General features: G+C 37.2%; 1 protein-coding gene across 3 annotated transcripts in view; it reads right to left on the bottom strand.

Annotated features, from left to right (window-relative positions):
- Positions 1 to 18614, bottom strand: part of WDR35 (WD repeat domain 35) — a 47279-nt gene that overhangs the window by 8527 nt on the left and 20138 nt on the right. For all 3 annotated transcript variants that reach the window (XM_052809521.1, XM_052809518.1, XM_052809520.1), the window contains 9 exons: positions 12944 to 13088; positions 11590 to 11659; positions 10793 to 10846; positions 8265 to 8374; positions 6475 to 6685; positions 5814 to 5894; positions 5518 to 5654; positions 2555 to 2758; positions 276 to 422 (listed from right to left, as the gene is read on the bottom strand). In XM_052809521.1, the coding sequence (XP_052665481.1) occupies positions 276 to 422; positions 2555 to 2758; positions 5518 to 5654; positions 5814 to 5894; positions 6475 to 6685; positions 8265 to 8374; positions 10793 to 10846; positions 11590 to 11659; positions 12944 to 13088 (1159 nt within the window). The remainder of the gene's footprint in view (positions 1 to 275; positions 423 to 2554; positions 2759 to 5517; positions 5655 to 5813; positions 5895 to 6474; positions 6686 to 8264; positions 8375 to 10792; positions 10847 to 11589; positions 11660 to 12943; positions 13089 to 18614) is intronic.

Genomic DNA, 18614 nt, shown 5'->3' with positions numbered 1-18614 from the left:
TCCCCTCCCCTCCTTTGAAGCAGACACACTTCTGGCAAAACTGAGATCTTTATCACCTTCATTCTTTAGATTGTTGATCAACAGCTCTCTGTTGAAAGGTACATGCAGCGATGCAACGATAAAGATCTGGGCTAAATCTCATCATTCCAAAAATTATCCCATGTATTGCATCCTGACTTTCCTGAAATCTGTCCCTCCTCATAAATTAAGTCTTGTCATCAGTTTTACAATTTCCTTTGCAATTTCCTTCTTACTTGTTCCTCTACAGAACATACCATTTCTGACGGTCTGCAAAATAATCTCCAATAGCATTGTGTGCTTGTTCAAGAAGGGCATCATCTGAATCACCTGAGCCAGTTTTCAATAGCTGCAACACTCTAAACCAATCTCCCAGTTTTATCCGTAGTCCAATGGCAAGATCTCTAGTATAAACAGAAAATAGCAGGAAAAAGTCAGAGACAATAAAATAGCTAACAAAAATCTTGAGAAAAGTATCCAAAAGTATTTTCATGTTCATAACCTACATCGCAGGTATCACAGTGATGCCGGATATCTTGTTTACAATTTAAACAGTATTCCATAAAAGCAAATACTCGGAGAGCTCACAGGTTTTATATGCGCTTCCGTATTAGCCATACTCCTGTGTGAGGAGTTAAGTGAGCAGCTGGCGATACAGTTGGGCTGATGCTACTTCAGGTTTCCTCTTATTCTGTATACCATTCTTTATCTTTCACTGCTGACTGCTACAAGAGATGGCAGCAGCTGCAAAAGGCTAAAAGCAGAAGGGAGATGAGGGGAAAGGCCAAGGAGCAAGGAATATGAATAATGCAGGCTAAAGCTGAGATGTAATAAAATTTCAGAGACTTCTCTTTCAGATTCAAGATGACTTTGGATGAAAGGAACTCAGAAGTAGTCTTTCCTTTTTATTATTCATGCATACATATGACCCACCATGTGTCTGCCTGGCACGTTTTTGCACCATATAGAGTAATTTTCTATTACTTCATATATAAGTAATTCTGCAGGTGCATAGAAAATCAATGGGAGAGATCTATACACGTCTTTTAAAAATGCCCTAAATTTACAAGTAAGTTAAGGATGGCAACAGCAAGTCAGTGCAGTCAGCTAAATAAGAGCATCTGTCTGAAAAATTTAAAATAGTATTTGAAAAGTAGATTTATTTCTGCCTGATTTATGGTAGGTCCTTATCAAGACTTTTCTAGGGGTGAGGAGACACATAAGGTCAATACAGAATTCCCACATTCTTGTAGCTAGAAAATAAGATGCTCTACTGTTGAAGAAATGAGTTTAAAAAAGTAAGTCTGACTTCTGCAATCTTATAATGGCCAAATTTCTCTTCAGCCACGTGGAAGGGAATATGCCATATCTAAAAATCGGTGTTGCAGTGCAACTGAAGTGCTTATGAGGCAGTCCACCTCTCTGAACCAGCATAATTCCATTGCCTAATTAATTATGTGCAAGAAAGTTTTCCATTACCAGGCTCTAACATCATCTCTCCCCAGCTCCTGCCTCCTGCCCCACTCCTTACTGGAGAAGAGGAAGGTTTCTCATTCTTACAGCATGAAAGAAGAAATAATTTTTTCTCCATCATTCCCTACTTTTTTTCATGGCTCTGTTAATCAAAGCTTAAAAATTTCACATGTGCATAAGTGATTCATGCTTCTCCATGTTTGACTACCACCTACAGGCTACATTATACAACTGCTGCTTATTATTTCTCATTATCCTTTTTCAGGAAAGACAGTGCTTTAGCTAATTACTTAGCGTTAATTTATATTTTCCAGTAATACTGTAATTTTGCATTGTTCGTTTTCATTCCTAAGCAAAAATTCCATTGATTGGTCAATTTCATCCAGAGTCCTTTCTGCCTTTCCAGAGATTACAGTTCATTAAAAACTCTGTTGTTTGTATATGTAATTGGAAAGAATGTACTTGGCTACTAGCTAAGAGCAACAGTACATAAATTAAACATTAGTTAAGACTGTTTGTATTTCTGGAATCCCAGCTGAAATACCGACAAAATACTTGCGAAAAAACTGTCTATGAAACACAATGCTACCTAGAGCAGCTGAGGTTTTGCAAACAGTTTGGAATGCACTGATATACATACAGAATTGGTTATCTATGGATACAACAAAATTCTCTCCATCTGATCCTTTTCTGTCTTTCCAGAAACTGGTAAAGAGTCTTCAGCACTAAAACAGCCATTCCTTATTAAGGCAAGCATTTAAACTGAAAGAGAGTAGATTCAGAATAGATGTAAGTTTGTTCTTCACTGTGAGGGTGGTGAGGCCCTGGAACATGTTGCCCAGGGAGGTTGTGGCTGCCCCATCCCTGGCAGTGTTCAAGGCCAGGTTGGATGGGGCTTTGAGCAACCTGGTGTAGCGGAAGGTGTCCCTGCCCATGGCAGGGGGGGTTGGAACTAGATGATCTTTAAGGTCCCTTCCAACCCAAACCATTCTATGATTTGTACGATAATTTTTTTCAATTTTTTTTTTCTTTATTTGCTGCTGAGATGACTACATGCAATTACCTTCTGTCCATATCCAGATACATTCTTTCAGCTTCTTCAAATCTGCTAAAATAGGCTGCCACTTCTGCTTGCTTCATTGCCTCACTCTGCAGGTTGCCTAGATGCTTCACAAATTTAATACCTTGATAATCTTTGCAACGTACAAAAGCTTGTTCAGCAGTCTGCAGATCCAGCTTCTGAAGAGCAGCTTCAGCCAGGAGACGCCTGTGTGAAAAACAAACATAATAGATGGAAAAGCAGCTATAAAGTAAATTAAATGAGGATCCATTTAACTAGTCATTATTTAAAGAAGACATTCAAGTTACTGCAATTGTATTGTTTACTAATCTTAATTCAGCTGTGTGTTCATCCCCAGTCCATTCTGTGATCTATCCAGTACTTGCTTAGGGAAAGGTGTTCAAATAATTGCTAATATTTTTTTGTTCAACTGTTCAGATGGACACTGGCTTGGGAGGAATGGGCAGGGTTTGAGTATTACAGTTGTCCTATGTGAAATGTGCATAGGTAGAAATATCTAAATGGAACTGCATTGAGACCAGCAACACATATCATAACTTTAAGCCTTGATGGCAGCCTCCAACTAAATTGGCCATGAAGAATAAATTATCCTTCTAATCGATCTGGATGTTCCTTGTCCAGTTAAGACAGCAGTGTGGGAGAACAGGGCAGTTTGGGAAACCTCGTACTGGTACCACCCCATTGGTTAGTTCTGCAAATAGAGAATTTCTACCTTCAGGCCAGCCTACGTCCATCAGGTGCTTGAATGAGCTCTAGAATTTTCTGCAAAAATAAGGCTAGGTAAATTTAGACTGGCTAATTGACATTGTGAAACAAAGTCAGTGCAGTAGGGCACTGACAAAACCAATAATATTATTGCTGTATTCAGCGACCTAAGCCATGCTTAGGCAGTATCAGCTCAGTATTTTTGAATCAATTTGAGAAGGTTAATATCACTTCAACTCAAGTGCTCATCATTGACATCAATGAAACCAAGAGAAAAACAGTATGGCAAACTTAATCTATCTGCGACACACATCACCCTGTTTGTTGCGTTCTAGCAACAGTAAGGGCACTGTCCTGTTCTGATCTAGAATATATTTGTTTTATATCCAGCACTTCTAATCCATCTCTTCTGTATAAATATGTGACATATCATATGTTTCCTTGAATAATGAAAATTAAATTCATGGCAATTTTGGAGCAAGGTGAACAGCATTTGACGTATATTTTGTGATTTTACAATATAAAACTTTTACTCAGACACAGACTTTATAGTCTAATAATCACTATAGATGAATACTAGTCATTTTATATTAAATAAATAGATGGTACTAGCAAAAAGCATGAACGACTTCAAAACTCCAAAAATCTTCAGCTAGTTCCAAGACATTAGTAAAAATGAAGACTCACAAAACTAACATTTTACCCTACATACTCAAACTAATAAAATTACAGTACTATTACAGAAACTTTCAACATGCAGCTATCAAATCCTGTTTTTCAGAATGTACATTCCAGAGACGAAAGCACAACCGGACAGGAAGGAATGCTTTTTGGGACAAACTTTTAAAGAAAGCTGTCTTGGCCAGTCTTTCAGCAATTCTAAATTCCCCTCTGAACTGTTAGAATTAACAGAGAACTCTCAACCCCCTTTGATGCAACCCAAACATCCAATACTGCAAGAAATCAGTTAGCTTCAAAACAGAGCCAAAATTACTAAAGAGAGGAACAGATAGAGAAAAAAATCTCCATAGAGTTAAAGAGAATTGGCATCATTCAACATGTAACTTGTCAGTGAAGTTTTAGTTTCTGCTACTGACTTTTCATTAAATTATCTATTGAGGCATTTACTCTTCCAGGCCTTATGACACAGGATATTAAATAGATTTCCAGAACTTCTGTTTTCACAGGTCTACTCTTACATGTTTGCTGTGCAGGCTTTTCAAGTTTAGTTTAATAGCCGAGTCCATGTTTAAACTAAACATGCCAACATGTCCTTTTCTGCATCATAACATGATTAACATACCCAGCTCTTCTCATTTCTGTCCTTCATGGCCTGTCCAAAATGCTACAAGGTTAGTCAACTGCTCTTATCTTGTTATCATTCTAATGTCTTCCCTTTACTGGGTTTTAAGCTCTTTGTCATCAAGGCTCAATATCATATATATAAATAAATAAATACCCTCTCAACTTATGACCAGTTTGAATTTTAATTTAACCAACTTAAAGTTAGCTCTCTGCCAGCTTTTTCATTTCTTTTAGATTTGCCCCTAAAAGCAGGGAGCACTGCGTTTTGGGGCTCATACAGCATAGAGCAAAAAGGTGTCCAGAGCCTGTACCCCATACCCACTACCATGACACACACAGCATGCCTTCCATTCTAGGTACTACAACATCCATAAGATCATAGAGTTCCAATTTAACAACAGCCCAATTTGGGAGGTTCAAGAACTAGGAGCCTGGGGAAACACTGACCCCAAGTTGTTTTTTAAGATGGCTGCTGAGGAGTCTTGAACACTTGTTCAGTATCTCCTGAAACACACACACTCAAATGCTCAGGAACAAAAACCTCACTTTCTTCCATTCTGGGAAACCATAAAGCCACACAGCTTGAAACTGCCCAAACACACCAGTTGCAGAAGAGGTGGGGAGCCAGGCTAGCAGGTGACTGCAAGGCTCATTTTGGGCCTTCCCTCAACACTGTAATACTCCTTTGGAGTTGATTCAGCCCAAGGAAGAGATGTTCTCAGTTAGAATAGCAGCCCTTCAGACTGCAGCTGAGCACTGTTACCTTTTCTTTTTTTTTTTTTCTTCTTTTTCTTAAATGATTCTGTTTAAAGTGTATACTGCTTTGGCTGGTGTTGATTTAAGGTTTTGTACTTTAATACTAGATCTGTCTGAACAGGAAAAGGATACAAAAGAACACAAATTTTAAACAAAGTTGGCTTATAAAGAGATTTTACCAAAGTCTGGGATGTGGATTGTCTTCTATGAATTGGGAAGATTCCTCAATGCCAACTTTTTCAATCAATGCTCGACTGTCTCGTAATGACCGAATCTCGAAATTGATGATGTAATCTTTGTTAGGATGTTCAGGATTCTAACATAATGGATAAAGAAACATAATTTTATTCCACATCACCTTTATTTTCACCCAACATACTTATCTACTGCTCAAATCATTAAAACAGACACCAACTTTTCCTACAAAATAAAATTAAACCAACTTTTCCTACAAAATAAAATTAATTATACTTACCTTTAATATTTCATCCAAAAGAACAGATTTGATTTCTAAATCTTCAAAGTTGCAAATATATCCAGAAGTTTGTATAGGTTCCTTAAAGTTAAACAAAGGAATGAACTTGTATTCTGTCTGATTAAATCCTAACCAAATCTGTTAGGTATACATAAAGAGACTTTCTTCTTCAAACTAGGATTTAATTGCATTTCCAACAGGAAACAAATCCTAAAATCATTACCATTACTGACAATTCCATATACACAGACATAATGAAAAATCCTCATGTTTTCTGTAACTAAATTATGAGAAAGAGATAAAGGAACACCTGCCAATATTTAGATTCAACTGAACTGTGTTATGCAAATATCTTTACTAAAATTGCATTTATATTTTCCAAAGCATACAAAAAATATGCTCCTGAAAATATCTCATACATTTAAGAAAAATATGACAGCATTTTTATCTTTCCAGGACTGATAGTTCATTTTATTTATTTGTTCCTAAACAACACTCCCACATTAGAGTTGACAAGATTTTGAGATTTCCAGAAGCAAGTTTATATAAATAAACACTTGCCTAATTGAACAGTAAGCACAAGAATACTGCTATTCGATATAGAGCCATTAACTTATGAGCAAATTTGTAAAATGAGTAGTTTGCATATGTTAATATTTACCTCTGGGTCCAAGTTTCTGAAAACATACATTCTTGTTTTCTCCATCATTGCAAACAAATCTGGGTTATCTTTGGCCCATTTCATATCCCAGACATCTTTGCGTTCCAGTTTCAGCTGCTCACCTATCACTTGCTGTCCTGTACTGTCTACTGCCCGTGTATCCAAGTCAAAGAAAGTCAAAACACCTGAAAGGTCTATGATAGCAACACGACTACAGAGAAACAAAGGAAGAAAAAATAAGACAGCTAAATAATATTATTCAAGGTTGTAAATCTGAAATAGTTCCCTGAACTGGCACACTCAGGCCAAATTTCCCCTCTAATCTAATACCACTATAATTCCATAGATTCAGTGAGATGCATGTGATTTTCATCTACCTGCACAGCAGAGAGAGACCAGAGACATGAAAAGAAGTTTTTCATCTGCTCATAGAGGATCTGACCCTGCAAAGGTTCTGAAATATGCCCATTTTTATTCAGCACTTTGAAGATCCTTAGTACTTCAGATACCAAGTTGAGTAAATAGCAGGTTCTGCCCCTCACAAAACTTTTCTTGACAGAGTCTAAAATTAACAACCAAACAGAATTGTTTTTCTTTATTTACTAGGAGGCAGATTCTTAAATTAAAAAGACAGTATAATGATGCAGACTATTAATCTCTAAAACAGGATTTCTTAATATTTCTACAAAGGGTATTCTTTAGGTTTTTTCCAGACAATATGAAGTATAATCCAGTTAATCTTTGAAGTAATTTAAAATATGGGAAAAATACAATTTCTAAAGGGTTACATTTGAAAATTTCCAGTTACATAGGTCTTCAGTGAATCATACTAGCCTATATTTACTACAATGCCATTTTAAAAGCATTTCTAAATATTGAAAGGTATTTAGATACCCTTGATCCCTATTAAAATTTCAAAAGCAATTTAGAAAATTAACTTCAAAACGGTTATGGATCTCAGCCTTTTTCACTAGCACAAAGCCATTTAGGAAGGAAACAGCTTGGGTTCAAAACAAAATTAATGTGGCTCTGACTAGATCACATTGCCTTTTAAATGAAGCAATCTATTTTTGGTCTATACCTAAAAAGGTGAGCGATCTACACACACATTATGAATTTTGTTTGAAATTATGAAGTTATTTTGAAGTGATTAAAATTGTCTTACAAGTCCTCTTTAGTCAGTATATTTTTGCCTTTTCTGCTAAGATTCTCATGATCTCTCTTGTAAAGAACAGCTGTTAAGTAGAAAGCAACTTCATAATTGGCACAGCTGAAGCTTAGGAAAACCAGTCTTGCTAGAAGCATTGTCAACAGCTACAGCTTGTAACAATGGAAAATTAACGTGGGATGAACAAAGATTCCAGGCATTAGAAGGACACAGAAATAGAAAGAAGCCTTAGAGATATAAAATTTCAAGTTATGACATAATTTCGTCAATTCATGTCATGATCACAGGGAGCTTATGTTTGGTTCATCTAATAAAGATATTTTCATGTGTATGTTTCCTTAAACTTCCCACACAAACCCTGAAGAGTTTAAAACATAAGAGAGCTTTACTAACACAGTCTCTCAGAGAAATCTGATGACTGGCCAGAGATAATTAATTAGTAATAAATAAATGGTTAAGCAACCATTAATAACAACTAAAAATTAATAAATAGTTTATAATAAAGTAGAATTAGTATATAATTATTACAGAATCATAGAATTAATAGAATTAGTATTTTCAGAAATTGTAGTCGTTTATTTTAAAATCTGATACCTGTGTTAGAAGCAGATCCGTAACTTACCTGGAGTTGCAGTTCAAAGACAGCTGATATGCACGACAGTTCAGGGTATACTTCTGTACTATACCAACGCTAGGAAGACTGTATCTCTGAATAGTGCCAGATTCTCTTCCCTAGAGAAAAGCAGTGCTTGCTTATTGAGAGAATTTTTCCATCAATAAACTCTTTAAAAAGGTTTTATTTATATGCTGTTCTAGACAAAAGAGGTTTTGGGTAAGTGACAGAGCAGAAGTGGAAAGAGGGAATGTCATCACCCTAAAAGTTCCGAATTCTGCTATTTAAACAAGATACTTTCTTAAGATGCTAAAATTAATATCCCTGATTTAAGCAGATCTGTAAAACTAACAGCCATAGTCCACATGCAGCCCACAGAACAGTTTCAGGAGCCCAACAATTCCTCATGAACCTTCAGACATGGTCTACATAACACAAAAGGAGAACCATGAAAAGATCCCTGTCCCACGCTGGTAAGTCCACTCAAACAGTGCCATATGACAGTACCAGCTCAGGTCTGAAAGCAGTACAGCTGTGTTCATGTAGCACTGTCTGCATGCTAACAAGTCTCACCAATTACTTTAAGACCTGAGCTAGCTTTAAAAGCAAATGCTGTAAAATATACTCGTTATTCAAAGGCTTGAGTAACAGTAAACATATCTAAGTACCAATGTGGTTTATCTTTATTTTGCTGAATGACACGCCCATATCCTGTGTCAAGACACTATCAGGCCAACAGTCTAAAATGAGTTTGACATCCCTGGACTGAAATGATCACTGCCACTATTTTCTCATGGTGTTTCTGTAGACTGAACAACATATCCAGCTTATTTTACCTACTGTTTAACCCTTACGCTGGAAATGAGTCAGTATTAAACTTTAAGGTAGTCCAAAGTTTATTCCTTTCGCCCTCGCCCCCAAAGCCACCCCTAAGATCCTCAGCATAAAATCACCTTTCATCTTTGATTTTTTTTACATCTATATGCCCTATAAACTGAAAAGCAGATATGGTCAGAAGTGTTAGAAAATCTAACCACTGTAATATGCATTCAGCTTCAGCACGTTTATCCAGATCTGGTCTCAAAGGCATTTCCTTTCATTCCCTTTCCTTCCTTTTAACCAAAGTCACTGATTAATTATTCTCTTAATTTCATTTTCTCACTCTTACTCTTCAAGCACAAACAGAATCCCATAGTCACCTACTAACTGTCACACTTTTTTCATTCATGTTTTTTCCCATGACCCACTGATTTTGTAAAATCCAAATGATATAACACAAAAAAAAAAAAAAAAATCACTGGAGTAGGGGCATGGGAAACCATCAAGATCTTTCTTGAGAAGGTGGATAAAATGAAGAAACAGTAATGTTCTTCTATCTTTGTTCTGCTCGGTTTGTTTTAAAGCCCACCCCTATGCCTGTTTATCTAATGAGGTCACTTTTCAGACTGGAAAAAAAAATGCTCCAGCTGTTTGGCATGATACAATAACTCATAAATAATACATATGTATAATCCATAAATGTATTGAGACAAGGGGAGTCAAAAGAATCTCAGTAGACATAATAAAGGGGGATGAGAGATGATGTTTAGCGCTTACATTGTTGAAATTAGCTGAGGCAGAGACAGTCTTTGATAAGAAGAGCTGGTCCCAAGGACCAGCCAATGAGGTAGAGACAGTTCCTGATAAGAAGCAGGAGCAGGACCCAAGAGCCAGCTAAGACTGGTCTTGCGGCTTGGGTGAATACCAAGAAATCACTGAGCCTGCGCAAGAAAAAAGGTTACTAGCGGTGACGGAGTCATCTATCTTCATCTCTGCGACCACCAGACGACCACCATAAAGAGGCACTGCGCAAGCGCAGTTGAGAGGAGACTATGGAAATGACCTCTCGGAGCTAATTTTAATATGAAGTGGGGATCGGTCATGCATATGTATAGGCGTATTGTGAATATGTAACACTTGACTGTATAAACTTGAGACAAACTGCCGAGTCGGGTGCGCACGACTTTGGTGGGACTACCCCCCGTGCGGCCCAGCGCTGAATGAACATACCTACTTTACAATCTCACTGATTGTGGAGTCTGTTTTCCGCACGTCAGTATTAATATCTATATAGCATACTACCTACAGGTGATATTATATAATACCACACATTATACCATTAACATGTAAGTAGACAAATTTTGTAAATCTTTGTGCATTTACATGCAGCCTAAAAGAGACTTCCCAGAACTCAGATTACAGAATTAAGTCCTGACCTGGACTTTCTCAAACCGTGTGTATAAGTACTAACTCAAACAACTCGTCTGTACTTAAACTGTAAGCACTTAGTGAATTAGCCCTCCTAAAGAAAGAGTACAGCTTAATGGAAGAATCTGTTAAAGTCATCTTTGAGGACATCCAGAAAGATATTTCATCTGTATTAAGTTCTAAATTCAGAAATGCTTTGAAACTATGACTGCTTATGAACAAACTGCAGAAGAATCTCCTGCCTACAAGCACAAGAGGTAATTAGGAGTTATTTTGATCATGTAACTTACCACAAGTAGTATCTTATCAGATGCTGTTATTGCACAAATTGGATCTCTTGTTCCCTGAAAGCATACAAGTGATATCGATATCAGTTTTAATGCAACAGTAAAAATGCACTGCTAAAGAAAGAAGTTTTATTTAAATAGACAAGAATCTTGGTAAGTATCCACATGAAAAGGGGCTACCAAACCTTGTCAGTATATAGTATATAGATGGTTTATGATATTAGTAGCCTTTGTTATGGGAATCATGACAATAATAATATTAACAGCTTCCTTTCTTCTCCTGCCCCTCCTCCAGAAAAATAAGAAACCCAAAATGTAACAGGTGTTTGACAGAAAACACAAGAAAGCAACTATCCCTGACTTATGAGGCCTGTAATTGGTAAGTACAAAAGCGAGCATGCATGCGCACACACACACACACGAAGTGAAAAAGGCTGAAAATACTAGAAAAGATTACAAGGGTTATTGAGTTTCAACAAGCTTATACTTTGTTTAAGTCAGGGGAGCTACTTCTCACCAAGAAGACATCAGGTATCTACATAGTGGACCCCAGAATATACTTTTTCTATGTTCCCTACAGTGTGGTATATATTTCCAGTAATGCATAATGACACAGTTAATGATGCACTAACCAGAGGGAAGAAAAATAACACTTATGTACAAAAGGTAGAAGTAAAAGAAAATTTAAGTATAACCACTTCTACTAATGACAATCTATGAAAATAAATAAAGCAATGCTAACTACTTCTCTTTCAAGCTACCAGTGACACCACAATAAACTAGTTAAAAACATCACTCACTTCAGTAGCTCTGCTGTAATCAAGGTGTCCATCTGCAGATCCTGAAGGGGTGTCATCAATATGATAAATCCTGTAGAACAGGAAAGTTATAAGAAAAAGTGAGTCCAAAGAAAGGATCATTTCTGATAGCATATAGATATCGTCAATCCTTGGAGAATAAACCATTGCAATTAGAAAAGAGAATAAAAGCTATGCCTGTTCTTATGTTCCAGTAGTATCCCCTTTGAAAACCCTGCTTTGTATTGATAAAATGATATGGTACTTGCTTTCACTTTCACAGCCCCTGATGGTCTGTCTATTCCCATATGATCTATAAACTTTCATTCCGCAACAAGAAGTTCCTGCAAACCATCAACCACCCCAACTGTCTCTTCAAATGTTCACTTCCATATTTCCTCAGGCTCTTCTCCATACTTATGGAGAGCTTCACCTTCACAGCCACAAAACTTACATATTACTGTATTCAACACTTCATGATAACTTCTCTTTTGCCTTAAAAAGTAGCATCAGGAAAGAATTTAGAATGCTAAAATCATAGTTTATGCTGAATTACAACTATTTACTTTTTCAGTATTTCTATCAAATTTACAAACTTGTCTAAGGCCAGGACATTCAGGTACTAGAACAATGTAAGTTGTTACAACAGGTACAAAACTAGAACAATGTAAGTTGTTACAACAGGTACAAATAATTATTCACTATTATGGAAATATTGTGACAGGGGATGATAGATTTATAGAAAGATGCTATAGCATCTCTATGGAAGAAAAAATAACACAAAAGAAAATTGTAAACAATTGTGGAGGTGACAGAAAAGTTAATGCCACTAATGAGCACCTGGGAAGGATATATCTTGGAGGCAAAATGATGTTGACTTTGGCTTGTTTAGTTTGGGAGGATAAAAGTCCATACAGGATTAGACATCAAAGATATAATCAGACACAAGTAAGAACTAGCTGGATATACTACATCCTTACAGCTATTGACACACAAGAAGCAGTTAAAGTTATCAGAGGGAATATAGCTGAATATAGCCTAGAAACTAACAGTATGGAAGAGAAAAAGGGGAGGGAGAAAAAAAGCATCAAGACACACAGCTCTGTAACGGAAGCACGCAGCAAGCAAATGGAGACACTGAACAGGACTAACCCAAATAAGTCTAAGAGATTTGGATAACAAACACACATTTGTTATGAAAACCTATTCTTTAATATTTAATCTTACAGGCCTGCAAGTCAACAAATCTGAGTAGAAAAATGAGAAGACAACAGTTCACATTTTAGGCATGGGAGAATCCACTTTTATCAATGATACCAGTACAAAGGAAGAAAAATGACAAAGCCTGAAGACAAACCTTTCCCTGCCTTCTTTTCTGGTCCGTGCTACCTGATTAATTTCCATTGCTGTGAGCTTCTTGGCCACACGATACTGCCAGATGTAAAATGCTTCTTTTGAAGCTGCTATCACATGCGTTTTGGTCATTGTGACAAACAATGGTCCTGTTATGAAACCCAAATGGTTGTAAAATTAGAGCGGCAAGTATTGGACTAGATGCTAATTTGTAAACTGTTTCCTAGATGGATGAAACCGTATCTCCATAGACTAAAAGCAAAAAACAACAACAACAGAACACAGACAAAAACCACACCACACACAACCTAGCAGCAGTTTTCATTAATTGCTAAGAAATTTCACTGGGGCCTTGTGGCCTTGTTCAGAACAACAGAGAAATTCTTTGCAAGTTCTGCTTTACAAATTAACACTTTTCTCCCTATTATTTCAACAAATTTCCATGTGCTAATGCAGAAGACATCAAATACACAGACAACTTTCCAGGTTAATGACCAGTTCAGGAATATCTCAAATCTCTAACAAGATCTACACAATACCTCCATATCTGACATATTTGTAAATATTCAAATATAAATAAAAGGAAGACTACTCAAAAGTTGACAATCTAGAAGAGATTCTTTGATTAGCAGACTTAAAAACAGTTAACAAATTTTGAGTTAGACAAGACTTAGAAATGCTGTTTGTATCTTAGTTAATAGCTGGACCAAATAACAATTCTTTATCTGCATGGCAGCAAATTAAATATTTAGCAAAGTGTGTGCTTAGTCTTACTTTATTGCATCCAAAGACCACAGTGTAGGAAGAAAGGGCATTTTCTTCACTTTAGCCCTAAGCCCATTTAGAATATGTGGATAAATTGAGTATCTCATTCCAGCTGTCAATGTTCAGTGACTAAAGAGAAAATATATATATATATATGCACTCAAACCATTATTCTTTATAATACACTGTCTTCACTGTATTGCGGCTCTTTTTTTTCCTCCCTTTTACAATCCTTTGTTTCATCTTTCTGAAAACCAGTGAATGCACATAAAAAGACATAGAAAAATGTAGAAACTGTTAAGTAAATCCCCCAATGCCTTCAAATTCTACAAGTAAATCAGTATGCTACCAGACAAAACAGGCAAAGTCAAAAGAGTTGTGTAGCCCACCCTGTTAGTGAAACACCGAGTCATACAGATAACATGCTGTGAGCACAAAATCTGATTCTTTTACAGTGAATCTCGACTTTTTTCTGTATTTTAGCACAGAACAGAACTCTGGAGGGAGCTATAAGCCTGCCATAAAGAACAGCAGTGCTACGAGAGACAGATGGGGGAAGATTGGTTGAACAGATTTTATTTCTTTAAAACCAAGAGGACTATACAAGCTACCTGATGGCTGCAGAATACTTTTTAGTATAAATGTAAATACTGGATAAGGCGGCTTAGTGATGATGCTTAACATGTGAGCAGTGCAGTTGTTTACATTATATGCAACTCGGTGTATTTCATATACTTAGAACACATTCATTTCAATAGTCACATACAACTGAAGGATACAGTCTCCTCTGTTTCATTAACAGCATTAATAAATTCTAAGTATTATTTGCTCTGTTCTTTTATTACCTTGCAGCTGCACACGCCATAACAACCAATGCTTTTATCCTTTAAAGATGAAACATGAGAATCTCCTGACCTGCAAAGGAATCAGGTTTCCTCTTGCTCAAATCACAAAATTTTAGCACTAAGCCTCATATGTGGACTCAGCTTAGTCAACATTTAAACACTCTACTCCAAGACAATGCTAAACCAAGCCACATCTGAAAGCTATGGGCATACCTCGGACTCACCAGGTGACTCCCCATTTGACCTACAGCTTCCATGGAACCTAAACTCATTCATTTGTACACACCTCAAAATGCCCCAATCTGGGAAAAAAGGATGTTCGCATAAGGTCTGTTGTGATCCAGAAACAACATGGCAACACATCTATGCTTTATCCAGAGGAATACAATCAATTAGGCATTTTATGAACATGCCAAAGACTTAAACTGATTGTTGCTGTCAAAAAAACCCCACACACCAACCCCTGACACATTTCCCTGCCACTTCTTTTATATCAGCTCTAGCAGCAGCTTGACCACAGAGTAAGTTGGAACAGTTCATTCATCTAACTGACCTCAAAATTAAACAAATAAAAGATTAGTTTAAACTGGATTAAAGAGTAAATCACAAATACTGGAGAGGGCAGGAATGAGCAGCCAGCATGGAGGGCAGGGCCTTCCCTTCTTTGCAACAGCAGGCTAAACAATGATTGGATTTAAGCCCAATGTGAAACCGCAGGGAGAGGGATACACAGCACACAAACACAATCATCAGGATCAGATCCATTCAAAAACACATCTGGAAGAGCAGTATCTATATGTGGGAACCAATGCTTTTACAAAATTGCCTATATAGCTTAAACAATTGCGTAAAAGTAGGATATATGGGATTTTTTCTAGAATTGTTTTAGCATTTTATACTGGACAGTCATTAAAGAAGCAAAAAAAAAAAAAAAAAAACAGAAAAATCTGTGGAAAAAGAAACTAAAATCCAAGTCTAGATTGGACATTAGGAAACACTTCTTTACTGAGAGGGTGGACAAACACTGGAACAGGCTTCCTAGAGAGGTGGCCGATGGCCCAAGCCTGTCAGTGTTTAAGAGGCGCTTGGACAATGCCCTTAATAACGTGCCTTAACTTCTGGTCAGCCCTGGAGTGGTCAGGCAGTGGGACTAGATGTCGTTGTAGGCCCCTTCCAACTGAAAGTATTCTATTCTATTTTATTCCGCCCTCTCACCTCAGAGCCTTAATCACTGGGCTACATTCTGCTCCTAAAATGCTTTCCTTCTTGGCTGCGTAACAGCATAGATTCAACACGAGGAAAGGATGCCCCAGCCACTCCAAGTTTGGGCTGTTGCTGGGGCAGAGAAGGAAGGAATGGGATTTGTCCTTTCCTGGGAAAGACACTCATTTCAATCCCTTCAGGCTGAGGAAGATCTAGAATCCCTTTCTAGGCAGCTCGTTTAACTACTTAGTTTCCTTTAGTGTAGGGACGTATTATCTTCTACAGTGGCCTTGATTTTAGCAGCAAGTGCTGCTCACTTGGGTGTCAGTGCCCTTCAAAGAATTTGTGCTCTGACTATTAAGCAGACAGAAAAGCCAGCACCTTAAGCCAGAAGCAGGCAAGAGATTTGGACACTCCTCTGCTCAGCATTTCCACTGCGTAGCAGCTTTCCATGCTAAACGTGGACTTCTTAGATTGTCTAGCTCTTCCCACTGATTTTGCAGATAGCTAACTTCAGTATTAATATCTTAATACTTAGTTTTCAGACCTTGAAAATATGTATGAAAAACATTTAAACAGGTCCCTTACTTTTCAGTGATGAAATACTGAAAAGGGTTAAACACACCATCCCATCAAAACACCAACATGTGAAAAAACTGCCCTTTAAGTTTTCTCTGGCCCTTCTCTCTCTTCTCACCTCATTTCTCTTCACTGTTCCTTCATAAAACCTCCTCCCTGAAGGAGAGAAACTTTATTTCTTAGACATCCGGGAATCTCGAATAACCTTCTGCGATGTCTGTATTTCATCCACACTCACTCCATCTCACTTCAGAACAGTTAGAAAACACCTGCTTTCATGTCTAATCTTCTTTAAAAAATAGTAGATGGAAACCAAACTTAATGCACGACTATTATTTTGCTGCATGAAAAAGCTGAGACACTTTCTAGTATATGAAATAGGATATAAAAACACAAGAGAGACAAGTAATCCCACCTAAATCTGATGGAAAGGAAGCAATCTGACAGACACAAGACTAAACTGTTGTTTTCATACAAGCCTGTTACAGGCTGTTCCTGAGAAACTGGGACAAACTTAGTCTGATCAATAACATCTACCTAATTTTAGAGCTTGATTCAAATGTCTCTAGAAGTGTTAGCTCATAAACAGAAGAAAATGTCAGACAGCAGCAGAGCAGGGACAACCGAACTGCACATGGGACAACTCATGAATGACCACAGTTTACAGAACACAAGGAAATATTAAAAATCAATTATAGTTCACTTTAAAATTACCAACTTTAAGTAACAGCAATTCAACTGCTGTTTCACATGTAGTTCAGTCATCCTTGTTAAGGCATGTAGGAGGGAGGCAAGACACCTAGGCATGACTCCAGCACTCTGCTTTAATCCACCTGTATGTCGATCAGGCTGTTGTATTCATTTCACTGGGCAGTAACACACATGTGAAAGATAACGCAACACTTCACTGTATCAGTGCTCCTAAGCGCATGTAAGAAGATGATACAATCCAGCCTGAGTGACATTTTCTTAGCAGATACCATCTGTTGTGTTTCCATTAAAAAGATATTATATAACAAGATATCTAACCTTCTGTAGTTTATATTTAGTTATTCACGAAAGGACTTTGACAGAAAGCCTGTGAGCCTGTGAAACAAGCACAGAAGAAACTGTGTTGTTTAATTTTTGTACCTTAGTAGGATGAAACATAATAATGCTAGACAATGGAGAAAAGACTAATTTATGGGCTAGCAAACACTAGCTATTGTGAAAGACCCTAAAAACAGGGCACAGGAAGCACAGGAAGAAAGATGCCCTTGGACAAAATAAAGGGCAACATGAGGAAGAGCTTTAAGGTGTAACCATCCATCAATGTCTAAAGAAAGTTGAAGTGATGGCCTTTCACCAGATAATGACTGATTAATCCTTTTTTGCCATCGTTAGCAGAGGCAACCATTAGAAAGCTAATGCCATAATTAAAAATTCAACAGAATAAAGGCAGTAAGCACTTTTTCTTTTTGAGCCCTTCTTGAACTATTGGTTTAGAGCCCAACAATTTAGCTTTCCTGGGGGTGAATCAAACCTTGTGCACTGTCACAATTACTTTGTCATTAGAAGATTAATAGCACTTTGTTGAAACAACTTTATAAAATGGTATAAATTGACAATTTGTACAAATTGTGCCTTAACACACATTCTCAGATGCATTATTCAAATGCTCCATCAGCTACTTTGCATCCCTAGATAGCAATCTTTTTTCTCCACTATAAATTTCCTAGCAGGACAAAGCCCAAGAGACCTGCAGGGCACCAAAGTCTCAAGGAGGAGTAAGGTCTTTATGCTCAGTAGAGCACCAGGTGACTGCTATTCCAACGAGGGGCAGTCCAGTAAAAAGCAAAGATATTGTGTGTTCAATTTGCAGTAATTATAGCCAGCCAAAAAATATAGTTTAGCCTCATGGCAGTAAAGAGTGCTCACTTAATAATAGGCAGGAGCACACAGATAGCGAGTGCTCTGTTGAGGAACATCCTACTACACGAGAAGGCATTTTTTGTAAGCAGTTATGAAAATCAAATAAAGCAGCAACCTAAGTGTTTATAAACCAGTCTGAAAGATGGCACTTAGAAGCCTCAAACAAGAACAAGAGTTCAAAATAAAAATTACCTAGGCAAATTATTTTCTGGACAGAACTCAATGCAACAATTTATCACTTTACTAAAAGACAATAGCTTGAAAAACTGTTTTGGTAGAAAGAAGAGAAAGAAAAAGAATTTCACAGACAGATAATATATTTTTTGTTAAGTCAATAACACCCCTCCAATTATCTTGAGTAAGAGAGATGTT

This window comes from Harpia harpyja, chromosome 15 (assembly GCF_026419915.1).
Source record: "Harpia harpyja isolate bHarHar1 chromosome 15, bHarHar1 primary haplotype, whole genome shotgun sequence".
Taxonomy (NCBI): domain Eukaryota; kingdom Metazoa; phylum Chordata; class Aves; order Accipitriformes; family Accipitridae; genus Harpia; species Harpia harpyja.
Note: the sequence above shows the minus strand (reverse complement) of the source record. Positions and strands in the feature narration are given on the sequence as shown.